The sequence below is a fragment of the Alnus glutinosa genome, chromosome 13, assembly GCF_958979055.1.
Source record: "Alnus glutinosa chromosome 13, dhAlnGlut1.1, whole genome shotgun sequence".
In the NCBI taxonomy this organism is placed as follows: domain Eukaryota; kingdom Viridiplantae; phylum Streptophyta; class Magnoliopsida; order Fagales; family Betulaceae; genus Alnus; species Alnus glutinosa.
In genome coordinates this window covers 4084849-4106575 of record NC_084898.1, presented here as the reverse complement: position 1 = coordinate 4106575, position 21727 = coordinate 4084849, and the positions used below count along the sequence as shown (strand labels likewise).

At 36.7% G+C, this 21727-nt stretch overlaps 1 protein-coding gene across 1 annotated transcript; it reads left to right on the top strand.

The window, feature by feature from the left end:
- Positions 1 to 2521: 2521 nt before the first annotated feature.
- LOC133853781 (methyl-CpG-binding domain-containing protein 13) lies at positions 2522 to 21633 on the top strand. Its single transcript, XM_062289808.1, has 8 exons — positions 2522 to 2756; positions 3919 to 4062; positions 4157 to 4258; positions 5620 to 5745; positions 10073 to 10168; positions 10410 to 10556; positions 19666 to 19729; positions 19872 to 21633. The coding sequence occupies exons 1-8, from the start codon at positions 2673 to 2675 to the stop codon at positions 21482 to 21484; spliced, it is 2376 nt and encodes a 791-aa protein (XP_062145792.1). The 5' UTR covers positions 2522 to 2672; the 3' UTR covers positions 21485 to 21633.
- Positions 21634 to 21727: the final 94 nt, after the last annotated feature.

Below are 21727 nucleotides of genomic sequence, written 5' to 3'. Positions count from 1 at the left end.
GTTAGGGTTTTACGGCTTTTACAGTCATTGAGATGGGTCTTATTGGGCCCAAATGGCCCTTGAGTTTCTAACACTAAATCTAGGCCCTCTGGGTTTTGTTCTGACTCTAACTGTCTGATAAGGTTTTTCTTAAAAAAATTAAAAAAATTAATAAACAATTCAGAATAAAAAAGCGGTCACATTATTGCACTTTTTAAAACTAAAAACAAAATTTCTATTTGTTTCGACGTAAAATATTTTCTGTCGTAAAACATTTTCAATCAAATCTAAAAAAAAATATTTCTTGAAAAAAAATTCAATGTTTGGCTCTTATGGAAAAAATCACCAACAACGAAAAACTACAAGTGACGAGATTTCGACCACTTTCACTAGATTCTGGCCTCCATGATTGGAATTCAGCGTCAATAGCCAGATTTCGACCAATTTCACTAGAATCTAGGTTAGTTGGATTCCGGCGAAGGTTGTTGGAATCCGACACAAATGGCCAGATTCGGTCAAATTGATCGGAATCTGGTCCGCCGTAATTTAGTGACGGTGGCCGGACATCGCTGGATTCTAGCACAAATTGCCGGATTTCGGCCTATTTTGCTGTCATATGGCTTACTAGTTTCCAGTGGCAGTTGCCAGATTCCGACAACCATCGCCGGAATCTAGCCAATGTTGCTGGATTCCAGCAATCGGATATCAAAATTCTGTGACCTTTGGCGATAGATTCGAATTACCAACAAACTCCAATGCCCCGCCCGCAATGACAGATTCTCATAAACGTGTATGCAGTAATGAAGAGTTTAAATCGAGAAAACGATTTACAGTTTTCAAAATCGTAAAAATCATTTTTAAAAAATTAAAGAACCTTTTACAGTCAAACTAAAAATGATTTCTATTGACCATTATTTTTAGTTACATCAAACGCTAAAAAAAAAAATAGAAAAAATATTTTGCGCCTAAACAAAATGAGAAAAAAATACCCCTTCAAACACATTAACAAAACATATCCTTAGCAATTTTGTTCAGCAAGTAATTTATACTTACAAGTTATAATCATCTTATAATCTCTCCTTGATGTAGTAAAAACAAATTTGCACATTCATATTTCTTATCCTTGATGTGGTCATGAACACCACGTGGCACGCAATGAGTGGTGACGACCATTCCAACTTTTTTTTAACAGAGTTAACCTTCATTAAAAGACCTCAAATGACTAAATTACAGTAAATAGAAAGACTTCCTAAAACGCTAAGCTAGAAACTGAATTTGATGCAACTACCAAACAAATACAAAAGATTAAATGGTAACAATAAAAAACCTCTATTTACAATAAAGTTCACAAAAAAATTAAGAAATGGGAGATCTAAACAGAAAGGCATAAAAAACCAACAATCCTTGAACATGCAACAAGTAAACTGCGAGATCTATCCTAAAAAAGCAAAAAACATGACAGTGTCGTGTCACACTGCTAAGTTATAAAGTTGTTAAAAATAGTTGTAGATGTAGATTTTTTTTTTGGTTAGGTCGATAAAACTCAATCCCAAAGTTCTATGTATTTTTTCTGGTGAAGATGTTCAATTTTTATTTCAATCAATCTTTGGACAAGTGTAATTTCCTTATCTAACGGAGACCTTTGAGATAACCCGTAAACACAAAAAATTTCAAACTCTCAATTTACCATATAAGAAGTGTTTATGAAATCAAATTAGGATTATCTACAATTATTTTCTTGAATTTGATAAAATTCGAACAGATGATTGTGAGATACCACTTATGAGACCTACTTAACCAAATAAAACTTTGATTGTCCAACCATTTATCTGATTAGGTAGGTTTCATAAGTAATTTTTTACAATCACATACCGAAATTCTTTCAAATTTAGAATAATAATTGTAAAGAATATCATAAGAAACCAGGCTTGTGAGGTCAAATTTTTTTTTCATTTCAAAATAGATTTTTTTTTTTAAAAAAAATTTCAAATTTAGTTTATTAAATTGATACATACGTCGTTAGAACATGTTTACTCTCAATTTACCATATAGAGAGTGCTTATAAAAACAAGCCCTACTTGGACAAAGTTTTTATTTTTTATTTTTCAAATAAATTGAAAAAAATCTTTTAATTTAATTTATTAAGTTATCATATATGTATATTTAGTTAGAGCATGTGATTAAATTTTAACCACATGCTTAATTAAAAATGTAGTAAGAATTTTATATATTATATTATAAAAAATTTTATATACTGTATTAAAAATATATGTAAAAAAATTATTAAAACTGCACTCAAAACTTTTTGAGATAACTCGGTTGAGTCGGACAGCACACTTGTCAACGCACCTAACTACTCAAAGAGAATCTTCTAAACCCCGATCCTTCTATTACAAACACGGGGCATCCGACTCATTTCATTCAATTAACAGATCCACACGTGGCATCAGACTCATTTCATTCAATTAACAGATGCATTAATTAAGTAATGCATCTGTTAATTGAATGAAATGAGTCTGATGCCACGTGTTTGTAATAGAAGGATCAGGGTTAATTTCACTCACATTTTGCATTCCTCTCTCACAGTTTCACTCAGCAAAAGCCCAAAGCTGGCAGAGAGAGAGAGAGTGAGGATCGCCGGAGAAGCGTCACGTTCAGGCATCTTATCGTCGGAGAGCTTGGATTCCGGCGACATGGTGGCCTGGAACTCGCCGGACTGGCTCCCCTCCGGCTGGATCGTCCAATTCAAAGTGCAGAAAACCGGTCGCAAAATCAGGGTAATTTCTAACATTTCAGCTTAATTTTTGCAATTTTTGTTATAATTTAGGGGTTTTGGTGCTTAATCGTTCAAAATTCGTACCTTTTGCAGCTGTATTTTACAGATGAATTTAATCACGACGATATTAATAGCTGAATGGTCGAGCTCTATGATCAAATATGTGTGCATGATTGCTTCTCTTTGATGGGCCTACTGTTATTTTTGTATTGTGGTGTGGACCTTGGTGCTTTGTTTAGCTCATGCAATTTGTATAGGTTAGCTGCAATGGTGCTCAATGTTGTTGTTTTTTTGGTGGGTGTTTGAAAAACTTTCGCATGGTGGAAGAAAAGGGATTGCATGCAGCTTATTGCACTATGTACAAACAACAAAGATGTTTGATTTCGTCTCAATTAGGTTTGCAGTTTTAGAGTTGAGGGGCTAGTGCTATTTCTTAATTTGTGGTTTGGCTTAAATACAATAATGATCCTAGTCTGGTCGTTCACTTGCATGAGACGCACGTATTGTTATGAGTTTGTAATTGTGAAGCGATTTGACGACGGAAGGTTTTTTTGCTGTACGGACTTTTGGCTTCTTGGGAATCCTTATCACCTTCTCCTGTCAATCATGAGAGCATGGCAGGGAAAACTGAGACGTGCACACTCATACATAATTTTAATAGGGGCGACCTGGTGATCATGGAATCTTGCTTTACATGTTACTTGATTTTTCTTTCTGTTGTGGTTATTCAAAGATTTTAAACGGCTATTTCCTTGGGTCTACTTCATGTTTGGCTACCAGAACAAAAAAAATTGTGGACTTCTTTTCATGAAGACCCCCCTGACAGACAAGATCTTATAGGACTATCACGGACAAATAATGGCTCTACGCTAGTATTTAGAGTTATAGTTGTGTGACTTACTATGTTTTACTACATGGTAGTTGTATATCTGTTTGATTGATCCACATGTGATGAAACCACTTTTGGTTTTGTTTTCATTTAGCCTTTAGTTATGTTTATGACCTATAAGCTCTTTTCATTTGCTGAAACGAGAAAGGAAGGAAAATTAGGAAAAGACCAAGAAAGTTTCAAATTGAAATGAAGAACACTAGAACCAATTATCTGGTCATGGAGCTGCTATGATTCTTATGATATATATTTTTTTCTTTTTCTGATTTTGTAGTTTTACACAAATTTGGAAACTGGGAAGAAGTTCTTCTCCAAGGATGAAGTTATCCACCATACAAAAGTTAGTAGCAGTAAAGGTAGAAAGCCTCAACCAACTAATGGAAACCCCAAAAGGCACTCTAGAAAAAATTCTAAGCCAGTAAGTATGGAGTTTGAACAACCTACTCTTCTTTGGCCTTTTACTTACACCATTTGCTTTCTTCTTCTATTCGATAATTGTTTGATCTTGACAGCTTGTAGTAAAAACAAATGAACATCCTGAATGGTTACCTAAAGGTTGGAATGTGGAGGTGAGAACCCGGAACAGTGGGCCAAAAATTGGAGCAAAGTACAAGGTATGATGTACATTTATTAAGTGAAGTTTTTTCATTTGTATTGCATGGACTTCTACCATTTTATAATTCCAACACCCCCCCCACCCATCTTCCGCGTTTATGCTGGTTCTGTGAGGAGTTACAGGTTTGTTAATACTCCTGATCTTGCTGTTACTCCAGAGTGCATGACTGGCATGACAGATGCAATGTCAGGGAGCTTTGTTGTTTTATGTCTACTATTTTTGGTTTTCTAATGCATCAGTAGTGGTTGATTTTTTTTTTCCTTGTATTACCTTTATAGTTGGTTGAAATGAGGAATTTCTATAGCCTACTAATCACGAATTAGCCATAAATTCAAAGTAGATAGTTGGCATATCACACACCTGTCTGCACATGCATCAGGAATGCAAATGTTCCATTTTTACATTTATGGTAATTAATTGATATCTATTTTTATTGGTAGCAGTTATGTGGTATATTCATTTTTTAGTCAAATTTCATTTATTTGCTTATTCTGCATATTGGTCTGTATAGACTCAAGAAGATAACTTTGAAAGATGATGCTGAGATTAGTCTTTCAGTCAAATTTTATTTTCTTCTCCTGTTCAAACACTTAATTGGAGACTTTTAACATTTTATACCTTGTATTTCCTGCAATATTATTTAGTCCTACGAATTAGATATAGCATGATTGTATGATATGTACTTTCCAAAATAAAAATAAAAATGATTGTATGATATACAAAATTGATGAAGATACGATTAGATCAGAGTTTTGGCAATATCTTCTAGTAGTTTTGATGGATGCTACATGCTAAACAACATCCAGATTGATTTTTAAGATAAATTTTTTTAATGTACTATTACCGAAAAAGCTACATACTTGAGTGTAATGTGATTCCATACTCTTTAATGCTGAACCTTAATCTAATCTCCTGTCAAGATTTGTATTTGTTGGTATGGTAAATTTCTAGCGATTGTTACCCCTTAACACTGGTCTGTTCAATCCCATTTCTTTCCTTAAATAAAATTCTTCAAACCAACTTTATTAGTTCATTATTAATTATAGGCATTTTATTTTATTTTTTTATCAAAGGAAACTTGGTCCATTTGATGATATGAAAGTACTATATTTTGTGAAAACAAATATATATATTAAGAAAGTTTAGGATTCTTTCTACTTATCCAAAAAAGAAAAGAAAAGAAAAGTTTAGGATTCTTTCTACTGTACTTTGGCAACTAGACTACTAGAGTCTGCTATGGCTGGGCCAGCCTTGCTCAATTTGTAGAATGAGGTCATCTACATAGCACCCAACCTTGTGATGAAGTTCTTTGGAAATGTTGGTCATTAATTTTTTCATGTGATTGCTTTCTTGTTGCAGTGTTACCTTGATCCTTTGACCGGATGTAAATTCTATTCCAAGCCACAGGTGTTTCAATATCTCAAAACTGTAAAGCTGGGTAGTAGGACACCCATAAAGAAAAAACCAGATATTGGTCTGCCTTTGGTGAGCAAAGTTCATTCCCGTAAATTTTCTCGTGCAATCTTTCTATACTTTTTTTCTTTTTTGTTTGTAATTTTATCTACCGGATATTGTGGTTCTTTCTTTCTCTCTCTCTCTCTCTCTCTCTCTCTCTCTCTCTCTCTCTCTCTCTCTCTGCTATAGAACATGTATCAGTAACAATGTTTTGTCAAATTTGGATTTTTTTTTTTTTTCTGTGCCTTATAAAGCAGGTTCGTCTTTAATAATAAATAATAGGGTTATATGAGAACATTTGTGAATACAAAAATATTTAATTAACGAGAGACATAAAGAATAAAAAGTATAACATGCAAAAATGTATGAGGCAACTCTGTAACAATGTTTTAAGGATCTCAGAAAACAAGCTAGGCAGCAGCAACCAAAGAAAATTGCCAACCAAACCACTTAAACTTCAAACCACTAAAGTTCTCAGCAAGAGCAAATACGGCTTTCATGTGAGCTTCCACTGTAGTTGTTCTTTCTTTTACAGGAAATAACATTGCACTTTTTGTGAGCACCACCATATTATTTCTGCTTAGTTTGACTACTTTGTAATGACAAATATGATCCTTGACTCCAGAAAATATCTACTTCATTGAGGTTATATTTATATTTTCCTATTGATGTCTTGCCACTGAACCCTGGTCCGTGTTTATAGCTGATTTGGAAAGTTGTCCACAATCTGTTTGCCCTCTTCATCCTAAAAACCACCGATTTGATTTCCCCTCATGTTATCTAGAATATTTTTCTCTCTCATCGTGAAATAAGTGCAAAACTTCTTAATTGTTATTACTTAGTCCAATATCAGATCATTAGTCTGAAAGTCCAGCTTGTCGATAAAATAAATAATGTTTCTGCTAAACCTGCTCTAACTCCTTATTACTGCAAGGAATTTTATGCAGGGGAGATCTTACTACAACGCTTCTCTCATTTCTCTGAATGATCACCTTTGACTTAGACAAACTCTCATCACACATATTGTGTGTTATAGAGTTCTAGAATCTAAGCTACAATTGAAGACTATCACCTATCTACAGTTGAAGTTTATTACCTAGTTACAGTTGAAGACTGTGACTTAGTTACAGTTGAAGACTATTACCTAGTTGTAATTGAAGTCTATTTGTATTATTCTCATCTACCTTAATTCTCCTACAAATAGGATTGTTACGTACCTCGAGTATGTGATAATGGTATTATAGGAAGTATATTTATGTCTCTCTTTAAGAGAATAATTAGGTTAGGTTTTAAATAAAGTAAGAGTCGTAGATTATTATTATTATTAGGTAAATAAGGAGTATTGCTCATAAAGCAATATCTCTAATAGGAAAATAAGGGATTTGTCTCCCTTTAGAATTAATATTTATTATTTAGGGTTTGTAATATTTATTTAATTATCGTTCCGTAATTCCAGCTTTGTAACCCTATAAATAGGGTATTGAAGAATGAATAATCAAGAAGAAAATTATTATAATTCAGCTCTTGTAATTGATTAGGAGTTTTTTAGGGTTTCTCGAATAATCCTAACTTTAGGAGGCCCAGGGTACCTCGAATACCCTACTATCCTACGCACTTCTCCATCCAAATTATACACAATCATCCCCCGTTACGGAGGACCATGACAACTTGGTATCAGAGCCTTGTTTCGACATGGCAGAGAAGGATATGAAGGCGCTCGCAGATCGGATGGAACGGATGGTCAAAAGAATGGAGGAGTTTTTGGCTGCCTGTGGCATCAAGCTTCAGCCATCCCATGTAGAAGACCCATCTTGCCCAGAAGTCATCCGTACGGAAGAACAACCCACAAAAGAAACTTCACCATCACCCTTAGAAAATCTACCCGAACTGCAACCCACCAAAGAAACACCAACCCCACCACCAAGCAAAGACCTAGAAACCATCACCATTCAAAAGAAAGACCAACCCCCACCATCTCCACAAACACCACCACCTAACAACCCATCGGCACAAACACTATCCCTACCCAAAATTCCAGCCAAAGCCCAGAAAAACGATACCTCTTGGCCAACACCGGAAGCTCAGCCCCCACCATCACCTCCAAAAATTCTACCAAGTTCACCAACCAACAAGTCAATCCCCGAAACCTCAAAGCCCAGCCACCTTCTCCACGAGTTCATCAACCCCGCATCACCCATACCTCAAGACTACTCACTGTCAACCATAAACCAAAAGGACCAAACCAAAAAAACCAGCCCCACAGTTGAAACCCTACCCCTTTCACACTGATTGGTCCAGAAGAAGGAAACGGGCAAGGTTCAAAACAAGACATTTCCTGGCGAGAAGAAAGCCCCTTGTAGTGTCTAAGTTCAGCGTGAACGGGTTGGGCCTGGGCAAAAGAGGACCAAAGAAGAAGAAGCAGGTGCGGCGGGACAACGTCCAGGGCTTCAAGGTGCCGGCAATTCGGCGTTCAGCAAGGAAGAGGCTCGGGGAGCAGACCGGGCCGTGGCTCAGATCACCGTTCCCTGGCCAGCGGCAAGACCCAGAAGCTGGAACAATGGAGGGAGGTCCGACGGAGCGAGCTTCTTCACCGGGCTATTTTTTCGGTTACCGGCGGCCACCCAGACACCCCCCAGATGGTGATGACGCGAAGGACAGAGATTCCGGCATGAAGAACGGCAGCCCAGACCTTGCCATCCAAAACAGAGTTCTTTCGGCGAACTAGGGACAGACGAGCAATTTCCAGCTTCATGGACAGAGGAGGCCGTTCGAGCTTGCCTTGCGGAGAAAGAACGAAGATCGAGTCCGAGATTTTCGGATTTTTTGCTGGAAGAGAAGCAAGCCCGGGACGTATGGCTGGAGGAGAATTGCAAGAAATTTTTGCCAAAGAAGGGACGAGGTTTTGTGGAACGAAGGGCAGCGTGAAATCAGGGGGCAATTTTTTGCCTAATCTGTCCCTATATTTAAGATTGCTGCTGAGAGAAATAAGGAATCTATGGTTGAAAAGGGGTCACGTGGCACTTGGATGTTATTCCATTTTTTTTTTTTTTCCCCAATGTTACCGCCACGTCCGCAGCAGCTATTGGAGCAATAATTCGGACGTTGAGGACAAGGTCCATTTGAAGAGGGTAGGAGTGTTATGTACCTCGAGTATGTGATAATGGTATTATAGGAAATATATTTATGTCTCTCTTTAAGAGAATAATTAGGTTAGGTTTTTAAATAAAGTAAGAGTCGTAGATTATTATTATTATTAGGTAAATAAGGAGTATTGCTCATAAAGCAATATCTCTAATAGGAAAATAAGGGATTTGTCTCCCTTTAGAATTAATATTTATTATTTAGGGTTTGTAATATTTATTTAATTATCGTTCCATAATTCCAGGTTTGTAACCCTATAAATAGGGTATTGAAGAATGAATAATCAAGAAGAAAATTATTATAATTCAGCTTTTGTAATTGATTAGGAGTTTTTTAGGGTTTCTCGAATAATCCTAACTTTAGGAGGCCCAGGGTACCTCGAATACCCTACTATCCTACGCACTTTCCCATCCAAATTATACACCAATCATCCCCCGTTATGGAGGACCATAACAAGGATCCTTTTGTATTGTAAATCTTACCAAAGAAATAAGAGTAAAATGTAGCCCTTTAGGCTTTATCCTGTAGACGTAGGTCATAGACCGAACCACTTAATTCTTTGTCTTTATTTATTTTGCTTTATATTTTATTGTCCATTGCATTACCTTTTCTTTCATTGTGCACTCTATTTCTTCAATTTGTATGAAGTTACAGTAAGAGAAACTAACTAGAAAAATATGTTAGAAATAACAAAAGGAAGTAAATGGTGGATGCTTTGCAAAATTTGAAAATTGGTGATTGAATTTTGATTTTAGATGCAAAACATTTCCCAATATATTCTTTTGCAGCCTTTCATTTCCCAAGGTAATCCATTTACTAGATCTGAACCAGAGGTGGTCCAGTGTCTCAAGACTAAAAAGCACTGTTGCATGTCCAGACAAAAAGACAACAATCATTAATGCACCATTAGCTAGGAACATTTGTTCCATAATATACTGAAGGAGATATGATTCCCTGCCAAGTTTTCACACAACTAAAAATACAACCATCCAATGTGGCAGGGAATCGTAGACTCTTTGAAAAAAAAAGGAAATCACAACTATCCTATGATTCTCTGCCACATAGGATAGTTGTGTTTTTATTTGTGTGAAAAGTTGGCAAGGAATTATATCTCATACTGAAGTTATGGTATCATTTTGTTTTGGATACATGTGAATTTATGTTAGTACCTTTAGTTAATCTGATATGCATCTCTAATAATTCAAGTATTTTCTAGGTTGTAGTTGAGAAGTGTACGGTGGAAGATTTACCAGCAGGGTGGATAAAGGAAATCAAGATTAGAAAGAATTCAATTGGAATTAGAAGGGACCCGGTATGGAATCTTGTATGCCCATGTTTGGTCCAGTTGCAGGCATTTCTTCCCCCTGCCCCTCTCTCTTCCTTCCACACACATGCACACACATTGAGGCGAATATGTATCTATTCCAATTGTGCATCCTGTCTAGAGTGACAGCACTGTCAACTAGGTGCAATTTATTCTAATGACTTTTGTACTAAAGTTTTCCAAATTCCAACACTATATATGAATTTTGATTGGTACCTACTTGATACAGTATTACACGGATCCAAGAAGTGGATATAAGTTCCGCTCCAAAAAGGATGTTTTCCGCTATCTAGAAACCGGAGAGATTAGTAGAAATGCATTTAAACCAAAGGAAAGCTGCATCAACAATGAAGAGTGGATTAACGGTGAAATCTCAGTAAGTCTGCACCTGTGTTGCTGATATCTAAGGATAGAACATACCCCACTATAACATTGGATAGAATGTCAATTTTCTATCGACTTCAGCTGCGTTTTTAGCTCATTTAGTGATTAGTTTTAATGATTTTCTTGTACGTAGGCGTTATCTTGTATACTTCCTGTGTACTAGGGTTGCGCCTCTTTGTGCTCTTTGATATGCATTTAATTACTTTTTTTTTTTAAAAAAAAAACATGTTTTGTACTTGGGAATAGAAAGAATATACTTGATATTGTTGGTTCAAATAGTTCCTATAACAGTAGCAAATGATTAGGATGTAAAACAAATTAAGCGGCTTGTGAATAGCTCAAGCTCGGGTTGTTAAGATGAGCTTGTTCAGTAACTAAATGAAGTAAGCTCAAGCTCAACTAACACTAAAGATAATATTTTCCATAATTAAGTTGTGCAACTTAAAGGCAAATTTGTCAAAAAAAAAAAAAATGCATTTGCATTTCACATTTTATAAAACTTTTTTGTTCCTATTTCAAAATATAATTTGGTGTCTAATATGAACTGACAAAAAGGCAGAAATATAGGTTTTTTAATTGAAAAGTTAATTAAGTTAATTTACATTACAAAGTCAACAGAGATTGTGAGCAAGTTTGAGCTCATTCAAGAAATTAACAAACCAAACTTGAACATAACAATGAGATCTGACTTGAGCTTGAGTTCAACTTGAGTTTGATACCAAAGTAAATGAATGAAGCTTGAACACCTTATTACTCAACTTGGCTCGGCTCGTTTATAGTCCTATAAGTAATGTGTTCATGATACCAGTCATGCCATTTATCTTTTTTATGCAATGGTTTCCCTATTTTCAGTTAATTTTGTATGAAATTTCTTAAACTTGTGATATAACACCTTGCAATCCCTAGTATTTTCAGTTAACTTTGAATGAAAAATCTCACATTGCATTAGACAACATACTAATTTTCATTGATGGGCATTCATTAAAAGAAAATGAAAATCACTGATTAGCAAGCTCTCTGTCCCAAAAAGAATAACAACTTCTTTTATTTATACCTTTAAGGGTGTGAGAAAACTATAGGCATTATCATTTTTCCAATTTCACCTATTATTTATTAGAAAAACCCCTCCATTCATCTTGCTTAAAACTAGTCTTTATTTCTTTCTTTGTTACATTTAGTTTGGCTTGTGCTTTTAGATTTCATTCTTTGATACTGTCACAGGTTCAATTTCAAGTATGTCAACTTTTGCTGTTGAACTACATTTATTTTTTATGTTATTATTTTATGAGAGGAGATTTATGTACTTGCACCATGAGGTACTATATAAATAAGACATTACCAGGAGGAAAACCCGAAATTTTGGGTCACAATCTCACACAACCCTTCTTTTCTTTTCCCTACTCTCTCTCTCTCTCTCTTTTCCCATTATACTATTCAACATGGCATCAGAGCAACCGAATTCTAAACACCCCCCCCCCCCCCCCCCCCCCCAAAAAAAAAATTATTTATTTATTTTTTTGTGTCGTATGGCTGCTGATGTCAGCCGTATGGATGTTGAGGCCAGCATAGGCAGTAGGGCAGAGTTCAAAAGCACATTGGCTTGGTCTGGGTTGTTCTTTTCTTTGTTTTTTTTTTTTTAAGAAGTCCTGGGTGGGCTTTGTTTGTTGAACGTTTTGAAAATTTTTTATTTTGTTTTTTTATTTGAAAAAGCTTTTGATATAACAAAAAAATTGAGAAGTGTTTTCAGTAGAGTTCACATTTGAAAAGTAATTTTTTGTGGGTGCCACAGAAGAGAATTGTTTGGTGAACTTTTCTAAATTTTTTTGTGTTTTCGAAGATACCTAAACATGCTTATTTTTCCAAGTGTGGAGCCTGACTTCTTATTTATAAAAAAAATAAAAAAAATAAAATAAAAAAATATATAAAGGAGACTGTGCGGCCACCCGAAAGGAGGGGGTGGCTGTGCAGCCAGTGAGCCACCTCTGCCCCGTTTGGGTGGCCATGTGGCCACCTCAGACCTAATGGGGTGGCTGCACGGCCACCCGCTCCTCCATTGGTGGTTGCTGTGAGGCCACCTTCCTATTTTTAAAGTAATAATTCAGCCTCTACTCCTACAAATTAAGTACATGTTTTCTCAAAATTTTCATATAAGAATGTCTGAAAAGTTTTGTTAGAAGTCTGTTGTGTTTTTTTTTTTTTTTTTTTTTTTGTTTCTTAAATATTTTTGTGTTGTGTTTTGAAAAGTGAATCGTTTGTTAAATGTTTGAGAAAAGTGTTTTTGTTTTGAAAACAGAAAAGTGTTTTCAAAAACTTTAACAAACATGCCCCTGGTTTCCCGGCGGCGATGGTGTTTTCGGCGATCAGAATGGCAGTGAGAAAAAAATCTGACTAAATGACAGGTCATTCTTCACCTTGGGGAAAAACGATAGACCATTTAAATGCATCAAACGGCAGGTTGTATTGCCAAGGGGAAAACAATAGGTAAGTTGGCCTAAACGACAAGTCATTTTGGGTGATTAAGAGATAACCTGTTCTTTCAATATGACTTGTTGAGCATCATGGGTAGCTAGAAAATTTATTCTTCTATATGATTTGTTCAGGTTAGTTCTCTTATTCGTTGGTGAGCATATTTGTTGTATTATGGAGCTATTTGGTTGGTTTAGATGGCTTACCTCAGATAACCTCCTCTAATGACAATCCAACTCTTAATATCACAATAGTAAAATTGGATGGGCTCAACTGCCTTGCTTGGTCACCGTCAACACTCTTATGTTAAGGGTAAAGGAAAAAAGGGATATTCAAATGGTAAGATCATTGAACAACCTTTTGATGGTCCTACTTATGATAAATGGGAAGCAGGAAATTTCATTATTATGTCTTAGCTATTGCACTTTATGCAACCGTAGCTTAGTGAAGGATATTTATTTCTTCGGACTGCAAAGGAAATTTGGGATGTAGAAGCTCGAACCTATTCCAAAATGTATAATGCAACACATATATATGAACTGAAACGTCGGATTAATGGAACAACCCAAGGTGAGTGGTCTGTAGCTACGTATTTTCATAAGTTTGTGGTTTGTGGTTTGTGGTAGGAGTTGGATCATTCCAAACTGAGTGTGCAACATATGCATTAAATTCTAGAGAATGGTAGAAGAGGGTTGTATCTATGATTTCCTTGCGGGTTTGAATTAAGAATACGATATAGTTCGGGTTCAGATTATGAGAAATGATCCTCATCCTTCTTGAAGGGAGATATTTGCATATGTCCAAAATGAGGAGAGTCGTAGTACTATGCTCCATTCCGCTTCACAGGAACAATCTGCCTTAGTCACTGCATCTCAATGTACCAATAAAGGAGATTATGAGAGTCGTGATGGGGAAGGTGACAAATACCACCTTAGACAACAAAGACAAGCTATTTTGTTATCACTGTAACAAGACAAGACGTACTAGGAATCTTGTTGGAGACTTCATGGTCGTCCCACAAGAGGTAGAGGGGGTCTTTGAGGAGGTGTAACTCAGTCTCGTGCTAATCACATTTATATGGTAAAGGGGACACTTTCCACACCTGCTCCTAGTCCTACCTTAGACGCTAATGCATTGAGAAAGGAAGAGGTAGACACACTTCGTCAACATAAGGCTCAACATGAACAATCCACTACTGCATCCTTGTTTGGTCATACAGGTTATTTCTACTCTTCTTTGAATGCATCCTCCACTAAATCTAACGACCCTTGGATCATTGATTCGAGGGCCTCCGATCATATGACCATTTTATCTTCTTTATTTTCCACTTATAACCTCTGTTTCGATAGGAAAAAGTTAGAATACTTATGGTTCTCTATGACCTTTGTCCGGTTAAAGTTCCATTTCTATAACACCTTCTATGTCCTTATCATCTGTTCTTTATATCACCTAACTTTGCCACTAATCTATTGTCTATTGCACGTATTACCCTTGATTTGAATTGTAGAGTCATATTTCATTCTCATTACTATTTTTTTAAGGACTTAGTCATTGAGAAGATGACTAGCAGTGGTAGCTTGAGGGATGGTTTTTACTATCTGGATTCTTTTTTTTTTTTTTTTTTTGATAAGTAAGAGAAATATCATTAAAAAGCGCAAAGCGCAAAGCGCAATCAAGTACACAGGAAGTATACAAGAAAGGCATCTAAGAGGAAGTAGAAAACAATACAAGGAAATCATTAAAACTAAACGTTAAAGGTGCGAGGAACGCAGCCGACCAAGAGTACAAAAAATGAAAGAAAAAGGAAATGAGATCCTCAATGGTTCTTTCTTTGTCCTCAAACTGCCTATCATTGCGTTCCCTCTATAAGCACCACATAAGGTAACAAGGGACCATCTTCCACACGACAGCACTCCGGGAGCGACCACCCGGAGTGCTGTCACACGATATGGTTAGATGACTCTATAGCAAAAATCTGGCTCTAACATCAGCGACCGAGGCATCCTTCTCTTTTCTTGTTGCAATGCATGTTTCTTTTATTTTTGTATAATAATGTTTCTAAGTTTCAGTGTGAAGTCTGTGAGCTGGCCAAACACCATCAAGTGTCTTTTTCTCCTAGTACTAATAAAAGTTTCGAGCCTTCTGTTCTCATTCATATTAGTTTGGGGCCTCTCGGGTTGTTTCTAAATCTAGTTATCGTTGGTTCGTTTTGTTTATTGATGATTATTCTAGGACCACTTGGACCTATCAAAGGACAAATGTCATATGCTATCAGTTTTCCAGATGTTTCACAAAATGATTAAGACAAAATTTAATACCTCTATAAAAACTGTTCATTCTGATAATGGGGATGGGGGTGAATATTTTTCTAGTAACCTTTGTACATATTTTCGTGAATATGACATCATCCATCAAACCACTTGTGTCGATACTTCCTAACAAAACGGATTTGTTGAGTGGAAAAATCGGCCGCTTTTGAAGGTAATCCAGACCTTAATGTTTTCATTGCATGTTCCAAAATCTTATTAGGGTGATGCATTACTAACCATTGCTTATCTAATCAATCGGAGGCATCTCGTGTCTTAGATTTTAAAACACTTCTCGAAGTGTTGTCCCCACCATTATTTTCTTCCCAATTTGTTGTTCCTACTCAGGTGTTTGCACATGTTTGTTTTGTCCACCTCTATGCTCCAGCCTGGAGTAAGTTGGATCCTCGAGTCCTCAAATGTGTCTTATGTTATCCACCCACTCAGAAAGGTGTACAAGTTTTATCATCCCCTGTCACAAGAGCATTTTGTGTCAATGGATGTGATTTTCTTTGAATCACAATCTTATTTTCCCTCAACCCAAACTTCTCTTCAGGGAGAGAGTCAAAGTCAGAGTGAAGACAAGTTTCCAGAGAAATTTCCCTCCTTTAGTCTTTTACCTATTCTTGCTACTTTGCCGGAACATAAAAATCAATGTCCTACGGATGAATCGTCACCGACTGATGAGCCATGTAGCCACTAGTGGAGGAGTTAATAGTTTACTTTAGACGCCAGAAGAGTAAGACCATTTCCTTTGCTCCTTGCCAAACATCAAACTCTGATCAACATAATTCTACTTCTATCTCAAATTTAAAATCTTCAATATTTGTTGTTAATGATATAGATCTATTTATTGCACAACCTAAAGAAGTTAGATCGTGTACTCAACATCCATATCTAACTTTGTTTCCTATCAGCATATTTCGCCCTGTTAGGCATTTCTTTGTGTCCAAATTGTCTTTCTGTGTCCAGTTCTCAAAATTTGCAAGAAATACGTAGTGACCCAAAGTGAAGGGAAGCAATGCAGGAAGATATGAGAGCCCTTCACAAAAATAACACATTGGATCTCGTTGAATTGCATATTACAAAAAAGGTGGTTCGATGCAAATGAGTGTTTACAGTTAAACAGGAGGCAAATGGTTCTGTAGAAAGATACAAGGCTAGATTGGTTCAAAATGTTTTACACAAACCTATGGGCTAGACTATGAGGAGACATTTGCCCTAGTAACAAATATGAACTCTATTTGAATCATACACTCATTGGCAGCAAATTTAGATTGGCCACTTCACCAATTCGATGTGAAAAGCGCATTTCTTCATGGAGACTTGGAAGAAGTATATATGGAAGTTCCTCTAGGTCTTGAGTTTCCTCAACCAGTGGTAAAGTGTGCAAGCTGAAGAAGGCATTGTATGGACTGAAACAATCTCTTAGGGCATAGTTTGAGAGGCTTTTCCGCGCTCTGCAAAGATGTGGTTATAAACAAATTCAAGTTGATCATACACTTTTCATAAAGAATTCTTCTCAAGGAAAGGTATCTGCTGTTATTGTTTATGCAGATGATATTGTATTGACAAGAAATAATGTTGAGGAGATACAATGATTAAAAAATTATCTTGCCAATGAGTTTGAAATAAAAGACTTGGGCATTATGAAATTTTTTTAGGGTTACTTACCCCCCCCCCCCCCCCCCCCCCCAAAAAAAAAAAAAAAAACTACCACTCATTTACACATTGCCCAATGAACTACCACCTATCACACTCAACCTTCTTGAACTACCATTTTCTTACAAAAAACTCCATTGTTAGTCAAAATCGTTAAAATGATGTGAAATGATGAAAATACCCTAGGTTTAAAAACTAAATTTACTTAAATACCCTTCAAGTTAAAAAGTAAAAAAGAAAAAGAAGGAAAAAAGCCGCCAAAAGAAAAGAACAAAAAAAGTCACCTTGAGGGTGGTTGAGCCACCCCGAACCACTTGGCGAGACGAGGTTGAACCGCATCTAAAAAAGAAGGTAGGATGAGAAATCAATACATTCAATACACACAATCAATCATTGTAAACCCATTTTCACAACATATACAGATCTGAGAGAGAAAGCTTAACGTGATGAGAAACGTCCGTGATCTTGGTTTTTCACTTTTTGTTTCCTTTGGCACAAATCAGAGTTTATTCTAAATTAGTTTTTGTTTGTGTTAATGCATATTGTTTAGGTTGACCTATGAAGTTGCCATGGGTTTGGTGCTCTGTGTCAGAAGTTGGGGTTGGGTTGTTGTGGGTGGTTTGGATGAATGGGGGGAGAGAGAGAGAGAGAGAGTTACTTTAGCTTATGGTTTTAGAGTGTTGTGCTTCAGAGCTGATGATGTAAGATTCAGTATTGTCATCTCGCATAAAGTATTTCAGACAGAAAAGCCGTGCTAAGTGATCTTTTACTTTGATTCTTTGCTCTGTTTATTTACTAAGAAACCGCAGGAATAGAAAAGGAAAAACTTTGATTCTTACTAAAATCCGTTTTGTTTCCAAGCAACCAAACTGAGCATTAGTCTAACCTCTGTAAAGATAAAACTGAGAGTATGTACTCAGCTTGATTCCTAGTATTATGTCAATGTTGATTTTGTATGTAAATATTGATTCTCTGTTTTTTGTTGCAATTCGATATATTGATATTTTTTTTCTTCTTTTTGTTCTTTCGGTAAGCTTTGTTTCCTAATTTTCTGTTTGGTTGCTGAGAAAACAGAGAGAAAGAAATGGAACTAAATGTTTTCTAATTTTTTATTTTCGTCCTTTTACATCTAAAAGATGTATAGTCTGTCTGATTTAACGATCTTTACTAGTGGAGGGTTTTTTTTTGCCAAGAAATGGTAATTTAAGATGGTTAAGTGTGACAAGTGGTAGTTCATGGGGCTATGTGAAAATGAGTGGTCATTTAAGGAGGGGGGAGGGGGGGTATTAACCCTATTTTCTAGCTATTTAGCTATTGAGGTGACAAGGTCCAGACATAGCCTATTTGTTTCTCAATGAGAATATGCTCTTGAAGCTCGGGTGTAAAGCTGTTGATAATCCGGTACAGCCGAATATTCAGTTGGGTGTAAGCAGGAAGAGTACTCTAGTGGAAAATGGCAGATATCGGCAAATTGGTTGGCAAGTTGATTTATTTGGCTCATACATGTCCAAATATTGCATATGCAGTTAGTATGGTGAGTTAGTTTATGCATTCGCCACAAGAGCCTTATCTAGAGGTAGGCTAACTATCCTTTACTGCTTAAAATCCTCACCTACAAGAGCCTTATCTAGAGGTAGTCTAACTATCCTTTACTGCTTAAAATCCTCACCTACAAGAGCCTTATCTAGAGGTAGTCTAACTATCCTTTACTGCTTAAAATCCTCACCTGGTAAAGGTTTGTTGTTTTTCTCAACAACATCACTTGATGATAGAAGCTTACATAGATTTAGATTGGGCTGGATAGGTTATGGATCGATTGTCCACTTCAAGATATCACACTTTTGTGGGAGATAATTTGGTTAGCGTAGTAAAAAGCAGTCAGTGGTTGCTAAGTGCAGTGCGGATGCAAAAATCAAAGCCATGACCCATGTAGTGTGTGAAATATTATGGTATAAAATATTGTTGAAAGAACTGGGGTTTGACTAAAGATTCCATGAGACTGTATTGTGATAATAAAGCAACCATTAACTAAAGTTTTGAATGTCTTTCACACAATTTTAAGCAAATTGAGCATGCAAGATATCTTTGTCCCAGCTAGAGGGGGAGTGTTGTTGAACTACATTTATTATATGTTTTATGTTTATGTTTATGTTATTTTATGAGAGGGCATTTATGCACTTGCCCTTGGAGATGCTAATATAAATAATACATTACGAGGAGGAGAACCCTGCCCTGATGTTTGTGTCTCACTTTCTCACAAGCCGTCTTTTCTTTTCCTTACTATCTCTCTTTCTTTTCTCTATTTTGTTCCATTATACTATTCAACTCTTTTGTACCTCTGATAAATGATATAATTATCCCATCCATGGAGTAAACAGTTGGCTGTGACTCTCATTTAATTCATTCCCTTTTACCTACCTCCACAAACACCAAGAGTTTTGTCCATAGTTTCTTTAATATTCTGAATACCGAGATCCCCCCGGATTAAGCCTGATTCTCATATACAGCAACTATAACCACATGGATATGGCTGGCCATATTAGCAAATCATATTAATTTTATTGGACACTTTTCCTTTCTTTTTTTTGGCAGTTTAGACATTATTCCGGGGGAAGATTTTGATTTTATAGTTTTGCTTTCTTTCTTTTCCTTCTTTCTGTCTTATAGCCATCAACTGCAGCTAAAAGGCAGAAATTAAATCACCCAGCAGCTGGACAGAGTCTTTTTGCAGGTGAGAGATCATAGATGATGAACATTTCTCGTAACATGATACATCAATTATACTAAAAGTTGATTGGAGTTAAGAGGAGTTCAATAATGAACCAAATTATTTAATAAGCTGCATTTCTTCTGTGTCGAACTTTTTACTGCAGGTAAGGGAAGTTCTGACAAGGACAGCTTGGAATCGGCAGAAGCCAAGAGCTCAAGGAGAGGGCGAGCAAATAAAGTATCTGCTGAACAGAGGGTTGCTTTTGCTCCCACAGCTGAGATTGTCATAGACAAGCATTCAGTGGGGGATACAATTATGGAGTCTGCTGAAACCATGGAAAATTCCAATCCAGGGAGGTCAACATTGCCTAAAGCTGATGGCTTCAAGAGAAAAGGTCGACCAAAAAGTCTCCCTGCCAATGATGAGCGTGTTTTAACTCCTGCGGTTGATATCCTGCAGGAGAAGAATGGCCTTGAGAATATGAAGGAAACAAGGACTCGGAAAAATCAGATTAACTTAAACAAATCCAAGAAGACGAAAGAGTTGAACTTGCCTTGCCGATCTTCAAAACGACTTGCTGGGCTTGAACCTGAGCAGGTTGTCAACTCTGTTTCCAGTCAGCAAGCTTTTCAAGTTTCAACTAGGAAGTTTAATGAAAGTGGAGCTGGTCCAGATGCGGAATTGGCTCCATATAGTTTGTCAAATGGAGCAACTGAGCAGCCCAAGGACGGACAAGAAACTGTGAATGAACATCATGCTTCTAAAGACATAAACAATCCATTACATGGAGAGCCATCAGAGAAGAGCAGGAAGCCTATTGAAAACCAAGTTGCTTCCAAAGAGCAACTGGAGACGCTGGAAACTGAAACAATGGATGATGAGAAACCAAAACAACAACCCTACTTTCCATTTGCAAATTCTTGGTCAGATCCATGCCTAGAATTCGCAATCAAGACTCTTACGGGTGCGTTACCACTGGAGGACCCTACTAATAACAGGCTTGTTGAGCTCCCGCAAAACGAGAATACACTTGAGACTGGGATAAAAAAGAGCAGCAGTAGAAGAACTCAGGTTAACTTGAAGAAATCTAAGAACAAAAAAGAGCTTAATGTGCCGCCCCGGTCTTCGAAACGACTTGCTGGATTTGAACCCCAGATGGCGGCCAATTTGATTTCCAGTGAACGAGCTCTTCAAAATGCAAGTGGAAAGTCTCGTGAAAGTGAAGCCACTCCACCTGTGGTTTTGGCAGATGGAGCATCTCAGCAGCTTCAGGCTGGGCTAGACATGGAGCCTGCAGCACATCATGCCTCTACTAACATAAATACTCCAGTACTTGGAGAGCCATCAAACAAGAGCGAAAAGCCTCTTGAATCCCAAGTTGTTTCCAAAGAGCCACCTCAAATGCCTCAAACTGAAATAATGATAGAACCACAGTTCTCCTTTCCTTTCGGGGATTCTTGGTTGGATCCATGCCTAGAATTTGCCTTCAAAACTCTTACAGGTGCAATACCCGTGGAAGATAATTTGGCAATTCAAGCAAGCTTCCAGGAACAACTTGATATCTCTCAGACGCAGAGGGATAGTAGTTTGGCATTGCCAGATTTTGGGTTTCCCAGCTCTTTCCAAAACGACATTTCATTCAATTTTGATTCAGCAGAAAAATCTGTGTCAGGACATGAACCAGGAAGTGTGAGCTTGCCGAGTTGCAGTGGAGTTGGTTCTCAAAAACCTTGCTTGGAGGGCAATAAGGATCTCCATGGAAATGTAAACTCCTAGAAGAAAGGCAGCTATTTATCTGGGATAATTAGTACTAATCCGCCTTTTGTTGTTTGTATCTTGTAATATTTGTAACTAGAGCTTGATGCTCAGTATCCATCTGTTTAGAATATCTAGGGGCTAAAGCAAGAACAGAGAATTTTGAGTCACGTAGCTGTTGTAAGAATATTGTTTCATTTGTTTCCTTTTTTTTTTTTTTTTTTTTTTTTTTTTTTTTTTGGGCCAAAAGCTTCAGTGGAGAAT

Coding starts and splice junctions, on each gene's coding strand:
- LOC133853781 (XM_062289808.1), top strand. CDS start 2,673: ATGGTGGCCTGGAACTCGCCGGACTGGCTCCCCTCCGGCTGGATCGTC. Junction 10,169..10,409: donor TTGGAATTAGAAGGGACCCG/GTATGGAATCTT, acceptor TACTTGATACAG/TATTACACGGATCCAAGAAG. Junction 10,557..19,665: donor GGATTAACGGTGAAATCTCA/GTAAGTCTGCAC, acceptor TCTGTCTTATAG/CCATCAACTGCAGCTAAAAG.